The sequence below is a fragment of the Mus caroli genome, chromosome 10 (genome assembly GCF_900094665.2).
Source record: "Mus caroli chromosome 10, CAROLI_EIJ_v1.1, whole genome shotgun sequence".
Lineage (NCBI taxonomy): Eukaryota > Metazoa > Chordata > Mammalia > Rodentia > Muridae > Mus > Mus caroli.
The window spans coordinates 64098843-64119370 of NC_034579.1; the positions used below are offsets into that span (position 1 = coordinate 64098843).

The window sequence follows — 20528 nt, forward strand, 5'->3', positions numbered from 1 at the left end:
ACACACACACACACTATGTCTTCTCTTGTTAAATGCAGTGATGCCTATTCCTCATTCATTTTGGCATTTTCCTAGGACCCAAACCATAACTTAAATAGACTCAGTTGCTCTACAGACTATCTGTTTTAAATATCAGAGCTGTTATGTATGCCTTTTAAGGCTGAGGACATAGCTCAGTTCACTAAAGGACTTGCCATGCAAGTGGTGAGAACCTAAGTCCCCGCCCCAGAACCACATAGAAAGTGAGGCTTGGCAGCTCGATTGTGTTCCCAGTGCTGAGGAGGACGGGAGGAACGATCGGATCATGAAGGTGTGTGCTGGTTAGCCAGCCTAATCAAATTGGTAAGCTCCAAGCCGGAAAGAGACTTGTTTTCCATCCCAAAACCTCCAAGGTAGACAATTCTTGAAGTACAATACCCAAGGTCATCTCTTCCCCTTCCCCTTCCCCCTCCCCCTCTCCCTCCCACTCCCCCTCTCTCTTTCCTCTTCCTTTTCCCTCTTCCTTTTCCTCTCCTCCTCTCTCTCCCTCTCTACCTCCTCCTCCTCCCTCCCCCCCTTTTCCTCCCCCTCTTTCCTCCCCTCCTCCCCTACATGGACCTACTTATACACCCACAAATAGTCTGAGTCATTTGGGGTATATTTGTAAATCAGGGGTTTTGTTGTTTATTTGTTGGCTGGCTGGTTTTGTTTGCTTTTTTTCTTTTTGAGGCAAGGTTTTATGTAGCCTAGGCTCTGCTCAGAATCACTACTATGTATCAGAACAGGACCTTGAGCCCCTGACCGTCCTCTGGTACAATGGTTCTCAACCTCCCTTATTCTTTCCCTTAATACAGTTCCTCATGTTGTGGTGATCTCCCCCAGCCATAAAATTATTTTTGTTGCTACTTCATAACTGTCATTGTGCTACTGTTATGAGTTGTAATGTAAATATCTATGTTTGCCAACAGTCTTAGGGACTCTTGTGAAATGGTTGACAACCCCCTCCCCAGACATACACACATCCCTTGGTTCCCTAAGGGGTGTGTGTCCATCTCTGTCTCTAGGCTCTGAAACTCCATGCTGATGCAGCCCTAGTGGTCTCAGTGGGGGATCTCACTCCTTGTCTCATAGTGGATCCTCTTACACTGAGAACATGGGCTTCAGAACTGGGAAAGGACCTTGAGTTGTTACCTTATCTTCTCTTTCAATTCTCTCTCTCTCTCTCTCTCTCTCTCCTCTCCCCCCCCCCCATCTCTTTTTCTCTTTCAAGATGTGTTGGTTGGTTGGTTTGTGGAGCAGGATTTGAAACTCTAGTGTTGATCTTTGATTTCTTGTATTTTCTCAGCTTTTTAATTTTAATGTTATTTGAGTATGCATGTGCGTGCCCGTGTGTGTGTGTGTGTGTGTGTGTGTGTGTGTGTGTGATGCCTGCACACATGTGAGTGTGTCACGTCTTCTCTCTCTACCTCCAATCTCTTTGTGGGAATGCTGGGATTACAGGTGTGTGTACTGCATCCTGCGTTGAGTTCTGGTCAGCAGGCTTGCATAGAACTTCTACTACTACTGAGCCACACCTCCTGCCCTGTATGGCCATTTTAATTCAATCAAGTTTTTGATTCAGTGAGGGAAGTACTTCGGAGCTTGTGAATCTCTGTTTGACATGCTGGCACAATCTTTGGGCCCATTTTCCAGTATAAATTCTATGACTTCATCCACTTTCTTGTGAGACTGTTGACGAGCTCGCATGTGCTCGGGGGGGGGGGGGGGATTTTTTTGGGTAGGTTTTCCGCCTCCCCTCTACACGGCCCCACAATTCAGCTTGTGTCCTAGAAGACATGTAGCATGCTTGAGGCTGCCTGACTGTCTGTCAGAACCTTAGTGGGCTTTCTCCTCTTCAGCAGCTATCTCTGCAGACATGAACACCCGTTCTATCTACATTTACAACAGACAAACATTCCCAATGGCAGAAAGTCAAGTCCTCGCTCTCAGGTCTCTGACTCTCTGGAGTTTCGCTCTCGGTGCACACTACCCTCTGCTACTTCAGTCTATGTTTTAATCAGGCTTTCTTGTTGTGAGAAAGACTTTGTCAACCATACGACCCATAGGTATCAGAGTCATCAGGACTAAATTTTGAGAACAGGGAGGAAATTTTAATTTGTAGGATTATTTTGGACCAGAAGTGAACTTGCTGAAAAACATGTAAATTAATTTCTCCATGTTTCCTGTACTGTGCAGATGATACCAGACTGCCTTCTTAGTATCTTCACATGTAGTATTCTATCAGTACACTATGCTGGTTCTTTTTAAAGGTTCTTCTAAGCGGACCCAGATGTAGGCCTCATGAGCAGGACTTCCAAATTTATTACATTGAGTGTTTATAAACAGGCTTATAAAGGAATGCAGATATGTCTTGTGTGTATAGAGAAAGTCAGTGTGTGTGTGTGTGTGTGTGTGTGTGTGTGTGTGTGGCTGATGTCTTGTGTGTATAGAGAAAACCTGTGTGTCATGTGTGTGGTTGATGTCACGTTCTGCTTTGTTTTTCAGCACCTGACGTTCACGAGGGAGTTTGATTCTGACTCCCTCAGACACTACAGTTGGGCAGCAGACACGTTAGATAATGTGAACCTGGTCTCAAGCCCCGTGCATTCTGGGTAAGTGCCCACATGGCATTTCTCTTTATTCCGTTATGCTCCATTGCATTTATTATTTAGAGTTATCCATGCATATTGAACACCTCCATACCTATGGATATATTCATTCACCTGTGCAATATATGCTCATTTGTGAGAGTGTGTGGTTTGCATTTGTAAATCATGTAAAAGTATTTTGGGGCCAAGTCTGTTTTTATTCCTAAAAGCAGAGTATCAGAAAAAAATACGTTGATTGTTGATATAGCAAAATTTCCTGGCTGTTGTGATCATTAAATCTCTAAAAATATTTCAATGGAAAAGATTTTAACACAGTGTTATTTTTCTTAATTTTTTTTCTCAAATGAGGCTTTTTGCCCCCCCATATGTATCTGACTTTTTTTTCTTTACTATAAAACCATTATTTAGAGCTAGGGAAATGGCTCAACCAGTAGAGTGCTTGTCACACAAGTGTGAGGACCTGGGTTTGAGTCTCCAGAACCTGTGGGCATGGTGGCTCCAACCTGTAATCTCAGAGCTGGCGAGGCAGTGCAGACTGGCAGATCACTGGGGTCTGCAGGCCAGTTATTCCAGCCTAGTGGATCCCAGCCAAGTCAATGTGGGCCTCCTGTCTCAAAGACCAAAGTAAACATGGCCTGGGAAACAGCTCGAGAAGTTGGTCTCTAGTTTCCACATGAGCATACACACAGGAACATGCTTAGCCACCTATGACTGCGTGCATCTACACACATGCGCGTGTACACACACACACACATACACACATGTGTACACACACACGTTCACACAACATCAACTGTATTATTGATTCGCCTCACCAACTGACTCAGTGTCCCCTGTAAGCAGGCCACTCTGCTGTTGGTCTTAGTTTCCTGTTGTTTGGCCGTTCTTAATAGATGGTTTGTTTTGTGCCATGCCCTTTTTTTTCATTTTTTTTTTAACTATAAACTTGAAAGTTTCCAATTGACTTTGGTACCTTTTGCATTCCTGAAGAAAAGTTGCAATTATGTAGTATTATGTTATAATTAGAAGAAAAAAGAGACTCTTTAAAAATAAAAAAATATATATCTACTTTTAAAATGTCACATACCAATATATACCTGAGAAGTGCTGATAAGAACCACATAAAGAGTCTCTCATCCCTGTCTCATATCAGAAGACTGAATAGTGGCCCACTGTGACAAGTGAATTGGTAGTCAATGTACTTTTAGATGCTGGAGTCTTTAGTGGGTAATTCACCATGAGATCATTGATGGATAGCCATATAAATGGGAGAAAAATGATTGCTGAAATGACTACTGGACTAGTAAGGTGGCTTAGTGGATTAAAGCACTTGGGCAAATTTGAGGGCTGGAGCTCAGATCCACACAATCCACGCAAAGCCCAATGCATCAGCAGCACCTGTCATCCCAGCATCCCTAAAGGGAGATGGAAGACAGAGACTGGAGAGTCCCTGGAAGCTGTCCGGCCAGCTAAAAACAGAGCTTACTTCAAACAGGGTAAAAATTGAGGATCAATGTGTATTATGGCACAGGCACAGGTGCAGGCACAGGTGCATACACACATACACACACATATATATACATATATATATATACACACACATGCACACAAGATATATATATATATATGCACACAGAGGAACTATATACACAAACACATATATATGCATATATGTTTTTTAATTTTTATTAGATATTTTCTTCATTTACATTTCAAATGCTATCCCAAAAGTCCCCTATACCCTCCCCCCGCCCTGCTTTCCTACTTACCCACTCCCACTTCTTGGCCCTGGCGTTCCCCTGTACTGGGGCATATAGGGAACAAAACACCCATGGAAGGAGTTACAGAGACAAAGTTTGGAGCTAAGACGAAAGGGTGGACCATCCAGAGACTGCCCCACCCAGGGGGGGGTCCATCCCATAATCAGCCACCAAACGCAGACACTATTGCATATGCCAGCAAGGTTTTGCAGAAAGGACCTTGACATAGCTGTCTCATATGCATATATGTTATATGCATCATATTACACACATGAAACTAATAAACACATCAGGATCCATTTCTTTAACTTCTCATCAGGACAGACATTTTACACAGCAAGCATAATGACAGCCAGAGAAGTCCCCCTTGGGACCGAAGCCACTGGTGGCAGGTCTGAGAACCACGCTCTGCTGCACCCAAGGCAAACGTTCCTCCCAGACTGTCCCACAAATGCTAAGTGCCGTGGTTCCGTCTTCTGAGGTTTTTTTTTCTTTCCTTTTGCTCGTCATTGACATTGTCTGTTGCTTGCTTCTAATGACCGTACATTAATTTCTCCCATTTGCTTTCTAAATTATTTTGCAGCTGCTCGTCTCCGCTGCCTCAGTATGACTCAAGGTGATAACCCTGTCCTTTGTGTTTTTCATTTATGTGGCATCCCTCAGTTTAGAGGGCGTCAGTGTCTGTAGTGTCCCACACCCGTCACCCTGCCGTTTGCGAAACTAGACGCCTCCGAGTAGCAGCTGTACGGGCACGTGTGGTGCTCATTATGTGATCTGAACAGCAGCACAAGTAGATTTGGAAGCATCACCTCACCTTTGTGTGTTTCTCTGTTTCTACGACGCGTGCTTGTGTCCTTTGGGTTTTGCTCAGCTCTACGTACAGACTGAGTTTAGAAAACAGGTCACAGTGCCTCTCAGTGTCTTTGAACACTCATGTCCTGCTTCATCTACATCCACTTTTCCTCTATCTGTTAACTCTATGACATTCAAGATTTTAGGATGATAAATGGTTACAAGCACCTACCATGCATGCCATGTACTCTGAGGAGCGCCCGGTAGGAGGTTCTTCCGGTTTGTCATTCAAATCCTCTCAGGCATTCACTCCATTGATTCTGAGAGTCTTCATAGACACCACGGTCTTATATTGGCCTGAGTCACCTTTGTATGCTACCTCGAGAGCACACAGCTAAGCGTTGCTCTGTATATCTGTCTGCCCGTTCATTTCTTAATCTTAGCCAAGTCTTCCCCAAGCCGTTTCTAAGCAGGCAAAGCAAAGTTCTGCTCATGGATTGACTCAGCGGACACCGGTCATATGCTGGTCATGTGCTGGGACTCTGCTGGACCCTGCAAGTGCTGTCTGGATTGTTGGGGCCCAGCTGTTGTCAGCGCAACCACTCCTAATCCGGGCAAGCACTGCAGTGTGCATTTGTACTAATACAAGTACAATTTCAAGCCCAGAGTTTGACGCGAGTCCTCCATACACCTAGAGATAACTGATTCACCACTAATTACAGAGAGGACCAAGACTCTGTTGCTAACTGAGATAACTGATGCTAACGTGTGCGTGCACACACGGTATATAATACATGTGTACCTAAGAAAATGAAGCAATTTGGAACAATTTCAAATGAGCTGCAGGCCATTTTTCCCTGGGAAGAATTCCTGTGGAAGCCTGAGTTGGTGAATGGAAGCCGATGGTCATTCCTTTGAATAGAGAGGGGAAGAATATTTTTATTGTCTCCTTGTTTTTGAGACAGCCTTTCCCTCTCCTGACTTGAATATTCTAGAGGAAAAAAAATTCTCACAATAGCTAGAGTAATAAAAAGCAAGCACATGAAATAACAGAGAGAAAAAGAGTTAATACAAAAACTTAAGCAAAAGATGAGTCCATTTCACTGACGAGCAGTTGGTTCTGGAAACTCGCTCAACCTGAGAGCTCGCTCCACCTCATTGGCTCACCATGGGGAGTTTGCCTGAAGAAGTCTGCCTTGTCAGAAAACCCACAGATAACTCAGGGGTTTCAGATCCTTTGGCGGGATGTTAGTTTTTAGTTGGCACAAAGCTTAGACAATTATATAGAAAAGAATTTTGATGGAGAGGATTTGTTTTCTTAAAATAATATAATAGGGAACCATAGCTCTTTCTGATGCCCACTCTGGCGCTACGTGAATCTTGTGTGTTTTCAGCTGTCAAAATCAGCAGGCACGGATGTGTCTGTTGGTTGGGTTGATGTTTAACCAAAGTGCCCATCACCAACAGAGGAGGCTTTCCCTTGACATAGCCATGCACAGAAAAATGTTTTCCTTATTCCCGTTGGCATAAAGGCAGATGACAAACATAGACCCTCTCGGAAATAACATTTAATTTCTATTTCTATTAGCACATGGCCTATTCAAATAAAGATGATGTTTTAATAGCTCCTCAGCCTCTATTTTTTTTGTTGTTGTTGTTGTTAATGGACATTGAAAAGATTTAATTCCTTTCCATCAAAATCTTAGCAAGCCTAGTCACCTGCTTGTATATTCGTATTGTTTCATCCTAATGTCAAGAGCGTTGGTAAGGGTGACTGTCCCTTTGTCTCACGAGTCGCGTGTTTTCTGCTACACTGTGGAGTTTCATCCTGTGTGTACTAGAGGGAGGTCCCATAAATAGGTTAGGGGAGAAACTAGTTAGACTAAAAATGACCTTCAACTGTCCCCTAAGCCATCCTCAAAGGCTACGGAGTGTGGTCAGCTTTTTTTTTTTTAGCATCTGTATTCCTTTTCGTAGATACTGTTAGTTCCATCTTAACAAATGTCACTGTTCCTTCTCTATGCCTCTGCTGACTTCCCTGCCTCCTGGGCAGGGGGGCTTCCTTCCACTGAAACCCACCTCTGCCCTGAGTATGAGTTCTGTGCATGCCTGACGTGACTCCACAGTAGTAACTTCCAACTGCTGTTTCAGGGAGGGCAGTGCCACTGCCTTTGCCTCCCGCCCCCTCCTGTACCTTGATGTTGCATTTCAAGCTCTGTGCAGTCTTACTTCTGTCTGTGACGCCCTCTGATCTTTTTCTACCCCTGCACAGGTTTCTGGTTAGCTTTATGGTGGACGCGAGAGGGGGCTCCATGCGAGGAAGCCGCCACCACGGGATGCGGATCATCATCCCTCCGCGAAAGTGTACAGCCCCCACCCGCATCACGTGCCGCCTGGTAAAGAGACATAAACTGGCCAACCCACCCCCCATGGTGGAAGGAGAGGGATTAGCCAGTAGGCTGGTAGAAATGGGTCCTGCGGGGGCACAATTTTTAGGGTAAGTTTCCCCCGTTTTCGCTTTGGCCCTCTGACCACACTTTTTTTTTCCTTTTGTCCTTGCGAACTCAAGACTCTTGAATATGGCTTGTCGGACCCCACTGGGGACTCGGGTTTGGTGTCAAAGGTCACCAAGCTGCTATGTTGATAGGCTATGGGTTCCTTAACTCAGCTGCCAGCCAATGCTCTTACTAACCAAGAAGCATGCTTTCCGCCCCACTGGTGCGCGGATGTTCGCCCTCGCGTGGTCTCCCGTGGAAGTCAAGGCATCATCTTTAAGGAAGTCTTAGGAAGATGTCACCTCCCTGCATAAATGACTGCCATGGGGCCATGTCTCATTAACGATAACTTTTAGAGACATAATCCACTGGGGTAGGGTATTTTACAAGAAGGAAAACTTAAGTTTGCTTCATTGAGGTGGCACTTGGCAAAGCAGGTCAGGCTCTGTCCCGACGGACCGCGTGTTCACCATCTCCCCTTCTCGTTTTTCTCTTCCTGCTGCATGGATGTCACTCAGTAAACTGCATCTTCCCACCCATCCTCCCCCTGTAAATGAGGGCGAGAGCTTGGTTAGCCGAATCCTGCAGCTTGGGCCTCAAGGAACAAAATTTATTGGGTAGGATCTTCATAGACAAGACCAGAATGTGTACAGTTCTCCTTTCCATTTTCAATTTTTTTCTGTCACACCCATGGTCTTATACTCGTCTTAAGTTTGTTCTTCTTCTTTTAGTTTTCTCTTTTCTGCTTTCAGTCGATGAGTGTCGCTGAAAGGGAACACACCCATAAGTGGCTTGACTTAATGTGGCACTGCCGCTGTCCTGTGCTTACGAAGCATGTGGGGATCCATCGCAAGCACTCCCGCTGGCTTGTGCATCTGTCCACTCGCCTTTAAGTTAAAATGTTTCTTCTCTGTGTACTTATTAGAGCGAGACCAACCGTCTCATTTTAACCAGTGTAAGAGAAGGTATTTGCAGACTTTGAGTCAATGTTTGCCGCAGATGCTCTGTGTGTGTGTGTGTGTGTGTGTGTGTGTGTGTGNGNGAGAGAGAGAGAGAGAGAGAGAGAGAGAGAGAGAGAGAGAGATTAGACTTGCAGATCACTGTTATAAAGTGTAATCTTTACAGGCTCTGAGAAGAAAAAAGGAATCAACCAATAAGTAAGATCCTTTTGAATGTGTCAAGAGCACATGATATTTAAAGAAATGGGACTCCAGGCAGCCCAGACAGTCTGTTGAGCTGTCGAAATGTCTTTTTGTCTCCTTTAAGTTGAAATGTATCATTGTTTGTCTGCTTGTCTGACTGTTTTTGCCTTGGCAGTCTGCATGAAAAGCCCGTTATGAATTGTCTTGCTTGGCTGTCCCCTTGGTCAAAGACGCTGCCTATACCTTCTCTCCAGCATTGCTGAGTGTCCTACACAAAGCCACAGAGAGAGTATCAGACACATTAACCCGCAAAGACTGTATCTTGTTCTCAAAAAAATGAAATGATACCTAATGTCCAACTATAAAGTATGTTCTTAAATTATGGGAAATTTCATAATGACATTATTAACACTGTCTTAACTCGTTAAAGAATAAAGGCACTATAAAAATATTTTTAATTTTAATTCTTTACAATAATTTTGGCAAAAGTAAAATCACGACCTTTACCGGCCTCATTTTCGATTACTACTTTTATGAGCAATCCAGATATTCACATCTCATTTGTAGTTTTGATCTTTACGACAGCCACTCTTTGAGCTCTGCCTCCTGAAGCCTGTATTTGTTGCTACTTTGTGTGCATAAACAGCTAGGCTAAGCCAGGTTACACACAGCCTCTATAGAGAACAATGATACTGTCTGTTAAGCACCATCAGATAAAACGGCACAATCCAACTACATGAACTGTGCGTGACTGTGGTCTGCTCACCCCCATCCATCTTTCCCAGCGCTTCTCCATACTTCTGTAAACCTCAGGAAAGCGATTTCCCGTGACTTGACTTGGTCATCTTCAGTTGGCAGCCATTCTCTTCCATTTGTTTGAGAAAGGACACTGTCAAGAATTAGCTCCTTACTGTGACAATTTCAAACTCACGTGTACACTTCCAGAACATTCCAGCATTCCCTGGATAGGTGTGACGTCACGTCAAGCAACAAAGCCACCCTTCGCTTATTCCCAAAGGGCACAATCAGAAAACCTGTTTTAACTGTAAAGTCGTGCCAATTGTCGGAAGGCCGAGATTATGGCAGTGTCTATTTATTTCTGAGCGGAAAAAAAAAAGTAGAGAAATGATCTTCCAAAGTAGGGTAAATTTCTTTTTTCAAAGAAATGACTGTGTCCTTTTAACTCATTAGCATCTCGTATAATATAATGTATCTATTATGTTTTTAATTTTTAAAAAATGGGCCGATTTTCTTTCTTTATGGCCTATTTTAGTCATGTTTAACTTGAAATTTCCTATTTATATGTGTTTTATTCCCACCCCTCACCCCCATTCAATTTGATGCCTAACACACAGTAGGCCTTCAAGAACTGTTTGTGACTGAATGACAGCATGTTATTGGGCTTGTAATATCATTTAACTAGCAATGATTCTGCAGCTTTGAGACCATTCCCAACCCAAATGGCACCTCTGATTTCCAACTCAATCCTATTAATGAGACTTTATTTATTTATTTATTTATTTATTTTTAGTATTCTACTACAGATATATTTAAATTGATACCAAAAAAAAACATGTGGCTTTTTGTTTTGTTTTGTTTTGTTTTCTAGCCCCGTCATTGTGGAAATCCCTCATTTTGGGTCCATGAGAGGGAAGGAGAGAGAACTTATTGTCCTTCGGAGTGAGAACGGAGAGACCTGGAAGGAACATCAGTTTGACAGTAAAAACGAAGACCTCGCGGAGCTTCTCAATGGCATGGATGAAGGTATCGATCCCCTCGGATCTGTGGCCAGGGACAGGGTGAAGTGGGTGAGGTACTCCTCGCACATCCCAGGATGCAGGATCCAGGGTCTTCAGCATCTTTGCCGTACCTAACACATTGACTTTGCGGTGTCTCCCCTCCATTCTGAGCACCACCACGGTTCAGATGGACCAACACGTGTCCTCACAGTTCTTTAGTTTCTCTTTTGAAGGTTTATTGATTTTGTTTTTATATGTGTGCGGGCATTTTGCCTGCACTCACAGGTCGCATGTCCCACATGCATGCCTGGTGCCATGAATCCTCTGGTATTGAAGTTAAAGATGGTTGTGAGCTGCTGTGGCGGGTCGTGGGAACTGAACCCAGGTTAGAGGAGCAGCCAGAGCTTTTAACTGCCTAGCCATCTCTCCAGCCCCAGTTCTGTAATTTTCTAACCAAATGTATCAATCTTTCCGAGACCTAAGAAGGCTTTTGTTAGTGGAAAGAGAAACAGGAGGTTAAAACAAACAAACACAATCCAGAGGGAGTTTATAACATTCACCTACAGCATGAGCATTTATAGTGTGTTTTTGGAATTTTCATTCTGTTTTCTCCTAAGTTACTTCAACGTCTTTCATACATTTTTTTTTTTTATACATTTGAGCCACCATGGTTTTGTTGTTGTTGTTGTTGATGATGATGATGATGATGATAATGATGTTTTGTTTTTGAAAGTTTCAAAACTGGTTGGAATTTATGTGTTGTGCCTTCTTTGAGCCACTGAGGCTCACACACTTCTTTCTTAATTATAATCAATTCCTTCTTCTCTGGAGGCATTAAGTCAGGGTTTCATGGAGCCCCTGTAGCAGGGGATGACCTTGAATACCCAATCCTCCTGCCTTCACCTCCTTGGCACTAAGACTACAGGTGTGTGTCACTTATGCCTGGCTCATACACCTCCTTGAGGTGTTTGTAGTGTATGCCTGGCTCATACACCTCCTTGAGGTGTTTGTAGTGCTTAGAACCGTATCTGTTTTCCTTAGTAAATGGTGCTGTAAAAAGAAACACCAGCTAACCATCACTGTGATTTGACTTCCTAACTGGTCCAGATCCCACAGCCGTTTTCCGGGAACAGTGAAGATTTGTTCCTTAATATCAAAATCAGCTCTTTTATCATCTCATTCTCTGTGTTTGGGTTTCATCTACTGGGACCTCTTGTGGGTTCCGACTGTGGACCACAGATGTAGACAGATCTGGGATCTTCAAAGAATGATTGAGCAGGTGCCTAGACTGCCATGAGCCTAGAAACAGAAATTGTTCTTTTTATTTCTATAGTGTTACCATTAAGATAAATAAATGATTAGGAAATATAATTTCCCTTTAGGAAAATATAATTGCCCTTTAGGAAATATAATTCTTAAGCTTTTAATAAATATCAGTTACTGTCACCACTGTTTTGGTCTATAGGGAAAAACAGTGCCATACCAAAATTTTTGTATGTGATAGAGTTGCCATCAACCATGCAATTTAAAGATGCCTGTACCTCTAGGAAGAAGGAAACTGTTGACAGCACACTGGAAAATGCCTTTTATGTAGAGGCTCCTAAGGAAAGCACAGCTTACAAGCTCAGTGATCTTATTCCATTGTTGTTGTTGTTATTTTATTGTTAGTATATAAATGTTATGCCTGCATGTGCATCTTGGTGCCCGAGGTGGTGGTAAGCCTTCCTGTGGGTGATAGGAACTAACCTTGGGTCTTTCACAAAACAGCAAGTGCCCTTAACCACTGAGCCAACTCTCCTGACATCCATGGGTGCCAAGTGGCCTTCCCAGCTTGCCTTGCTAAGCAGAGTGCCAGGGCTGAAGCCTAGAGTTACAACTATAACCCACTTGTTTTCAAAATGTGTGTCCAATGAGAAAGAAGATCAGCCATTGGTGGAAAGTTCTAGATTTGGTCCAATGAGATTTGGTCAAGATTGAGCCTAGAAAAAGTCCCATGGGTGTGCATTATTTAAGGCCTGTGCACAGTGGAGACTTTCTTACCTCCATTTTCAAAGAGCCGGTGAAGCTTTGGTTTCACTTTACACAATGAGACCAAGACATGTGAATACTCCCACGTTTAAAGAGGCAAGCCCTGTAGCCCATTAGAACAAGATGTTTAACATTTTGGTCATATATTAAATATAATAATTAATCAGAATGGGGGAGCACAGCACATTTATATCCAGTTATCAGTTAATCTGAATCCGTACTCCTTATCACCACTGTCCTGAGCCCCAAAGCTACTTCATTATCTCTAGAACGTCCCTCGCCCCAAAGCTACTTCAAAGTAGAAATCAGTATCTTTTTGTGAAAAGCCAGGCCTGTCCTTTTACTTGAAGATTCAACTTACAGACTAAGTTCTCCCTCCCATGGAGAAATGCACTGAGCAGGGCTGGCAGGAAGCCCATGTCCAGAAAGAACTCATCAAACCATTGAATCACAAAGAGGCATGGGGCTGGAGAGATGGCTCAGTGGTTAGGAGCGCTGACTGTTTTTCCAGAGATCCTGAGTCCAGTTCCCAGAAACCTCATGGTGTGGCTTACAACCATCTGTAATGGGATCTGATGCCCTCTTCTGGTGTGTCTGAAAACAGCAACAGTGTACTCACATACATAAAAATAAATAAATAAATAAATAAATAAATCTTTTTTTTTTTTTTTAATTCCTGAGGAGGCAGTGGGGCATACCTAGATGCCAAGAGCCCAGCATCAGTCACGTGATTCCTCTGGTGGAAGAAAAAATGTCTTCATGGTCATACACTCAAGCATAGCTACAGTCTGTATTCCCCCTCCTCCTCCCCCTTCTTCTCCCCCTCCTCTTCTCCCTCCTCCTCTCCCTTCTCCTCTCCCTCCTCCTCTTTGTTGGATAGTTGTTAATGAGAAAAAAGCAACCCATGAAACAGACCGATGACTCAAGATGTCCTCAAAGAATTAAGTCAGTCAACTGTTACAGTATTCAACCAGATCGTTTCTCTGCTCAGTAACAGTTAATATATAAATAATGTATGACCCCTAACATGTGCTTATTATAAATGTTTCCTCAATGTTTATGCATGTGTGTTTGTGTGTGTGTTGTTTTGTTCTTGGCAAGGTTTCTCTATGGAGCCCTGGCTGTCCTGGAACCCACTGTGTAGACCAGGCTTGGCCTCAAACTCCTGCCTCCTCCCAAGTTCTAGGATCAAAGGCATACACCACCCCCCGCCTGGCTTAAATGTCTCTTTTTAGTGCTCCCTTCTACATAAGTGCATTTTGCATGTATTATTGTAGAGTCTATAGTCAGATAAATTGGCCTTCCTCCACGTACATGCTGAAAAATATTAATACTCCGTGTATTTAGTGCCACCTTTGTTAATATTTCAGTCTCCTGTTTTTACTAAGCAAGACAGTTGTGCGGGTCAGGGAGTGACGCCCAGTGGATACAGCATTTGCCATGCAAGCATGGCCAGTAACCTGCCCGGGCCTGCCAGCTGCCTGTGATCAGAGCACGTAAGAGGCAAAGATAGGGAGTCCCAGAGGCAGACTGGCCAGTTAGACTAGCCAGAATTGGCTAACTCTGGGTTTAGCAAGACACCTTGCTTCAAGAAAGGTGAGTGGCTAGGCAAGATGCCTGACCTCAACTTCAGGTCTCTACATGTGCACACAGGCAAGTACATACTCACACACACAACACATGCCAACAAAACAAAACAAAACAAAGCGGTGATAAAGGTCAGATGCCCTTTATTGTTTCAACACATGCCCACAACATTAACTGGTAGAATAACTTTAAGGAACCACAGGTCCCAGGAGGGGGATAGTTTACACAGTGTGATATTGATGTTGGCATCATGGTCTGTGCCCAGCCTGTGACTGTCCTGTGTGGCTGTAAGCAGTCTCTTTAATATTCATCTAACTGCACCTTGTAAGGCTGCCTTGCAGGTAGCTAATGGGCGGAGGATGAGCCGGGGGATGTAGAGTCCTTACAGAAACGCCTGCTGCAGAGCACCGCTTGCTTCCTCCATGTTCACAGTCACAGGTGCAGCCTAAGCTGTGCATAGAGTACTGGAGTCCGTCTGATACCGGTCTAAAGACAACGGGGGCATTCCCCACCCACCACCCCCAATTTGTTCATGGCTGCCATTTGCAGGTCAAGCTCTCTACCTGAATGAGCTGTATCTTTTCAAGGGAACACTGCTTTCCAAATGCACACACAAGCCAATCACTTTCCACTCACTACCCAGTCAAAAATCAGCAAACAGATGTCCCTCTGCACACCCTGGGCTCCGCCGCACCCACTTGCTTTCCTGTGTTGTAGGCATTTATTTGCCTTTGTATGTTCTCAAATGAAGCGTGCTCGCTGTGATGGCTGCTACTGTTCATTGTCGTCCTGACAGGATCGAGAGTCATCCAGAAGCAAGCACCCAGGCACACCTGGGAGGTATTACTTTAGGCTTGCCTGTGAGAGAACCTTCCACTATTAGGTTAACTGAGGTGCCCTCAAAGTGAGGAGCGCTATTCCCTGGATTTTCATCTTAGGCTATTTCAAAGGAGAAAGCTAGCAGAGCATAAGTATTCACTGTTCTCTACTTCCTGGCTGCATGTAGCTGCTTTAAACCCTTGTTACTATGAATTTCCTGTCATGGTAAACTCTGCCCTTAAACTGTAAGCCAAAGTACACCCTTATTTCTGTGTTTGTGTGCATGTGTGTCCATGTATATCCATGTGTCTTTGTGTATGTGTGTCTGTCTGTCTGTCTGTGTATTTCAGTGTATCTTTGTGTGTGTCAATGTGTCCTTGTGTGTGACCATGTGTGTGTCCATCCCAGGCAAAGCCATTAGGTGTCCTGCTCTATCATGCTACATCTTATTGCCTTGACACAGGGTCTCACTGAAGCCAGAACTTTTCATTTTTGCCTAGGCTGCCTGACCAGCAAGCCCCAGCTCTCCTCCTGTCTCCCCCCCCCCTCTCTCACCTCACCTCCTGACACCTTGTTCTGAGATCACATAGGCAATGCCAGGCTATGCGGGGCTTCCTAAGTGGGCATTGGGGAGCACAACTCAGGTTGCTGTGCTTGCACCCAGTTGCTTTCCCCTGTCCCTATTCCTATTGTTTATTGTTAATCGAGCCAGAGTATCGGTGGTTGTGTCAATTAAGCAGGCATGTTAGCTCATCTGTGATGAGGTAAACTGCTAGACCTGTCTGGGTGTAGTGAACCTGTCCTTACCAACTCAAGTTTCAGGCGGCAGCGCAGTTTTTATCTCTGGCAGCAGACAGAGATCTATCTTATCTAGGTCTTTGCAGAAGAAAAGGTGTTGCAGATGTGCAAACAACATTAACAGGCACACATCCCACCAGCAAGCATCCCACACTTTTAACAAAAACCTTAATAAACTCAGTGCCTCCAAAGTCCATTCCTAATAGTTATTTGTAGTTTTGTCAGATCTGGGACCACAGGCTCCAAGTCCCCTTCCTCCTCCTGGGTCCCTAACTTACAAATCAGATCAGTTTAGAAAGCTCAACGACCAGGATCCCCTGAAGTAGCCAGTTGTTGCAAGTAGTTGTATTGAGTCTGATACAAATTAAAATGTGGTTACAAATGTAACACTAAATAGAAAATGACTACCTGCTTCTAAATATATTTGTGTCAACAGAATATTAGAAATAAATTTCTAAGTTCCAAACTGGCACTTCTTTTCAATACTTACCTTTATCAAGCTTAAGATAAATGATAATTTTTAAAGTGCCCAGTCATAGTTGAGCAGTGAAAAATGGAGCCTTGCATTGTACACATGTGGCCTACGGCGCCATCTTCTGGAATCATCTGGTAGTGATGGTTCTGCAATTTTTTTCCAAATAGAAAAAGTTTCTCAAGATTGCATTAAAAGTGCCGAAAGAATACATAACAATTTACTTCTAAAATCCTCCAAACAAATTACAACAAAATAGTTACCTATTTTCAATCTGTTAATGTAAACTGGCATTTTAAATCAACCGAATGAAGACTGAGGCGTAGCAAAAGGAAAGGAAAATATTCCCCAAATAGGTTCTGAAATCTGATACTTGGGAAATGGAAATTGGGCCAAAGTAAACCAACACTGATACTTCCCACCTCCATATGGTCTGTGTGCATAGATTTGCCAGCAACTTGACATTATGACCATAAAAATGGGACCCCAAGGAATGAGCTCAGCTATGTTGTTCCTGGGGTCAGACAGTGGTGCGTTAGCCCAGGCTTGGGAATCAGCATTAGCTACCTTTGGGTGTGGTGCACCAGTGTGCCTAGTACAGCATGTCTGAGCTGTAGCCCCTGGGTGTCATGCTTCTGCCAGGCACCTCGTGAGGGATGGTGTAACTTGAAGACACTTTCCATGAGCCCGTTTCGAGATAGGATTGTACTGATTGGTTTTCTCCATAAATGTAGGGCTAACCATTTAAAGGTCTGAAGAGAGGCATTACAGAGTAATTTTCCTGAAAACCATGTTTTCAGAAATGGTTAAGTAGATTGAGCAGAAATTAAATTGAGCATGGACCTCATCATTCCTGGGACATTGAGGCCTCTGTGTTTCTCTCCTTAGACTTCACACTCACACCAACCAGGTCCCAAGCAGCTCTTGAGGGCAAAGGCACCAGACAGACACAGTCTAAGTAAGAGAAGCAGACTTTCAGGCCCCGCCCAGTATAGGACAGTGAAGTCAGAGTATCCAGTGTGGAACTGAGAGTATAAGCTGTTCACATACAGTGCTTGCATCTTAAACTGTGCAAATACCAGGGCAGTAGTTCTCAACCTGTGAGTCTCAACCCCTTTGGCAAACCTTTTTCTTCAAAAATATTTACATTACAATTCGTAACAGTCGCAAAACTACAAAGCAACAAAATAAATTTACATGCATATATGTGTGTATGTATGTATGTATGTATATATATGTATACACACACACACACATATATATGTAGTTATAAAGTAACAAAAATAATTTTATGGTTGAGGGGTCAGTTTAACATGTGGAACTGTATTAAAGGGCCCTCAGCGTTAGGACGGTTGGAATCAACTGTACTGGGGATTCCATGACTCTGAGTGTGATCCACATAGCACATTTATGGTATGGATTATCTTCTGGACATCTTCTCTGTGCAACAGCGGATCTCTAAGCAACGATTCTTGTTCTATATTCCTACTTCTATGAGTGCTATGTCCTCAGGCACACACCAGAAGAGGGCATCAGATCCCATTACAGATGGTTGTGAGCTACCATGTGGTTGCTGGGAATTGAACTCAGGACCTCTGGAAGAGCAGTCAGTGCTCTTAACCACTGAGCCATCTCTCCAGCCCCTCTACTTCTCTTTTCTAAAAAAAAAAAAAAAAAAATGTATATCTCAATGCATATAAATCCATCCTCCCCTCCCCCAAAAGATGTTGGCATTGTCAGACTTATAAGTGGTTCTCTGGTCATCTGACTCATCTGTTGGACTCTTCATATCTGCCGTAGAAAACTTTGAGAAGGGCTCTATGTTCTCCTGAGTTCTTAAATCTCCTAGGCCATTCCCCAAACAATAATTTGAATTATAGACACGTGGATATAACAGACCTCCCCATAGATTAGCAGCTGGAAACTCTAAGGCCTCTTGATTTTAAAGTCTTTTTATTTGTATTCATTTATTTATTTATTTATTTATTTATTTATTTATTTATTTATTGTGTGTGTGTGTGAATTTGGGTATGTCTGTCGAGGTCAGAGGACAACTTTGAGAAGTGGGTTCTGTCCTTACCCGATGGGTTCCTTGGACTTAACTTGGGACATTGAGCTTGTACCCACCCACTAAGCCATCTCCCTGGCCCTCACACGGAACTCTTTATAAAACTTCTTAAAGGAGCACACAATCAGCTACGACTTCCCTGTACCTGAATTTAAAGTGCTATCTAAAGGCTTCTCTCTAGACAGGAAATCGGTTACTTGTTTACCCTTCTCCCGTTGTTGATCAACTCCCAGTTTCCTGGTTACTGCTTAAGCAACTGCTGAATGCCAGCCCTTCATTGCCAGACATTGCTTAGCTTAATGTGATTTCACAGTGGTTAGTTTATCTTTTGTGAGGAGAAAACCAAACGTTTAGGGCACACCAACTTCAGAGTCAAAAGCATCAAGAGGAGCTAACCCAGTCAGTCCATGTGGCGATAAGCCATGGTGTTGTGGAAGTTGAACATGAGAGTTCGTTTTATTCCCACCCGTAGGTTTCTCCCACAGCTGGTTTTTTAGTACCCTCTTTTCTTTTAATAAAATATTTTAATTAAGTCTTCCAGACTCTCATACAGTTTCTCCCTCCATTTCCTCCTAGATCTGTCCTCCCCTCCCCACCCCTCCCAACTTCATACCTAATAACTCACCGAGCAGTTAGCCGAATGTGTTTCCAGACATTTGGCTACTTCATTTTATTGTCCCTCTTAAGAACAATCCCAGCAAAATGTAGTTTTATTTATCATAGTTATATTATATATATAATATATTATATATATGTTTACTATTGTAACATATAGTAGACTATAAATACTCTTTAAGCATTCTGTTTTTATGGTTTTTTTAAATAAATTTGTTTATGTATATGTATAAAGACATCACCTCTGCCTTCAGACACACCAGAAGAGGGCATCAGATCCCATTACAGATGAGCCACCATCTGGTTGCTGGGAATTGAACTCAGGACTTCAGTGCTCTTCATCACTGAGCTATCTCTCCAGCCCCAAGTTTGTGTGTGTGTGTGTGTGTGTGTGTGTGTGTGTGTTTTGCACCTAATACAACACCCACAGAGCCCAGAAGAGGGCATCAGATACTATGGAGCTGGAGTTATAGGTAGTTTTGAGCCCAGGTTCTCTGCAGGAGCAGCAGATGCTCTTGACCAGAGCCGTCTCTCCAGCCTCCTGCTGCCCTCCAAACATTCTATGTAGCACAGCTTACAGTTCTCCTCCTCCCTCCCTATTTCTTTTTACCCGCATTGCATGGCTATGCACCCACATGATCATGTGAAAATGTGGTCAGTCACTTGCTAGAAGGTAATGTTATTCTATAGACCGATACATCAGACTTCGTTACTTTTTATCCTGTAGCTGCTGAGGAAGAGCTAGAGCTAAGAATTCCGCAGTGTTATGCATGGCTGGTACTTGCTCTTCCCACCTCCCCAGGCTCACTCCTGGGACCCACCCATCCTTTACCTTTCGCTGCAATGTCTTAGCATTTAGAAGCCTTTCTTTTAGTGGCTGCCCTTAGCAATCCTTTTCTAGCCCACTATATCACTAGTCTTGTGTTTTGTTTTGTTTTGTTTTTGCATTTCTCTTGACTTGTTGATCCCTTTTGATTCTCAAGGGAAATATGGCACCCATTTTAAACACACAAACAGGATATGACCTGGTTACGAAGGAACTTGGAAAGATCTTGTTTCTACTCTCTTCTGCTGTGGCCTGGAAATCAGAGTACTCAAGGCTGTGTATGTGATCCTATTGAGAGATGGCGCCTAGGGGCCCTGAATATTCCTACTTGTCTGCAGCAGTGCATGACAGTTCATGCCATGACCGAATCCGGTGTTTCTCTAAGCTGAGGCTTATCTGCAAATCATCTGTTAATATGCATGTTGATGGTTAATTGTCATGCAGATTTTAATGGGGCCAGAAGATCTGCTGAAAGCTTTAAAGTAAGGGGAGTACAAGACAGGGCTCCAAAGGTTCTACCACACCCCTAAAATGTCAGAAGCTGCAGGACCCTGAGTTTCTGGAACCTTCATTGAACATGGATTAAAAACCAGCCTCTTGTTCTGTTTGGTGTCTCACACTAATAATCTCTCTCAGCATGTAGAAAGCCGATGAAGAGAGCTCAGGAGTTCCAGACTCTTCTTGGCTGTATAGAAATTCAAGACCAGACTAGACTAGATGAGATCCTGTCTCAAGACAGCAAACAGCTGGGCATGGTGGT

The 20528-nt window shown here is 43.4% G+C and overlaps 1 protein-coding gene across 19 annotated transcripts in view; it reads left to right on the plus strand.

Moving 5' to 3' along the window:
- Ank3 (ankyrin 3) overlaps positions 1-20528 on the plus strand; it is a 620582-nt gene that overhangs the window by 542086 nt on the left and 57968 nt on the right. For 15 of the 19 annotated variants that reach the window (XM_029482226.1, XM_029482228.1, XM_029482229.1 and 12 more), the window contains 3 exons: positions 2524-2630; positions 7452-7676; positions 10426-10580. In XM_029482226.1, the coding sequence (XP_029338086.1) occupies positions 2524-2630; positions 7452-7676; positions 10426-10580 (487 nt within the window). Of the gene's footprint in view, positions 1-2523; positions 2631-4970; positions 5004-7451; positions 7677-10425; positions 10581-20528 lie in introns of all 19 variants that reach the window. The other 4 variants (XM_029482220.1, XM_029482223.1, XM_029482221.1 and 1 more) reach the window with 1 other exon arrangement.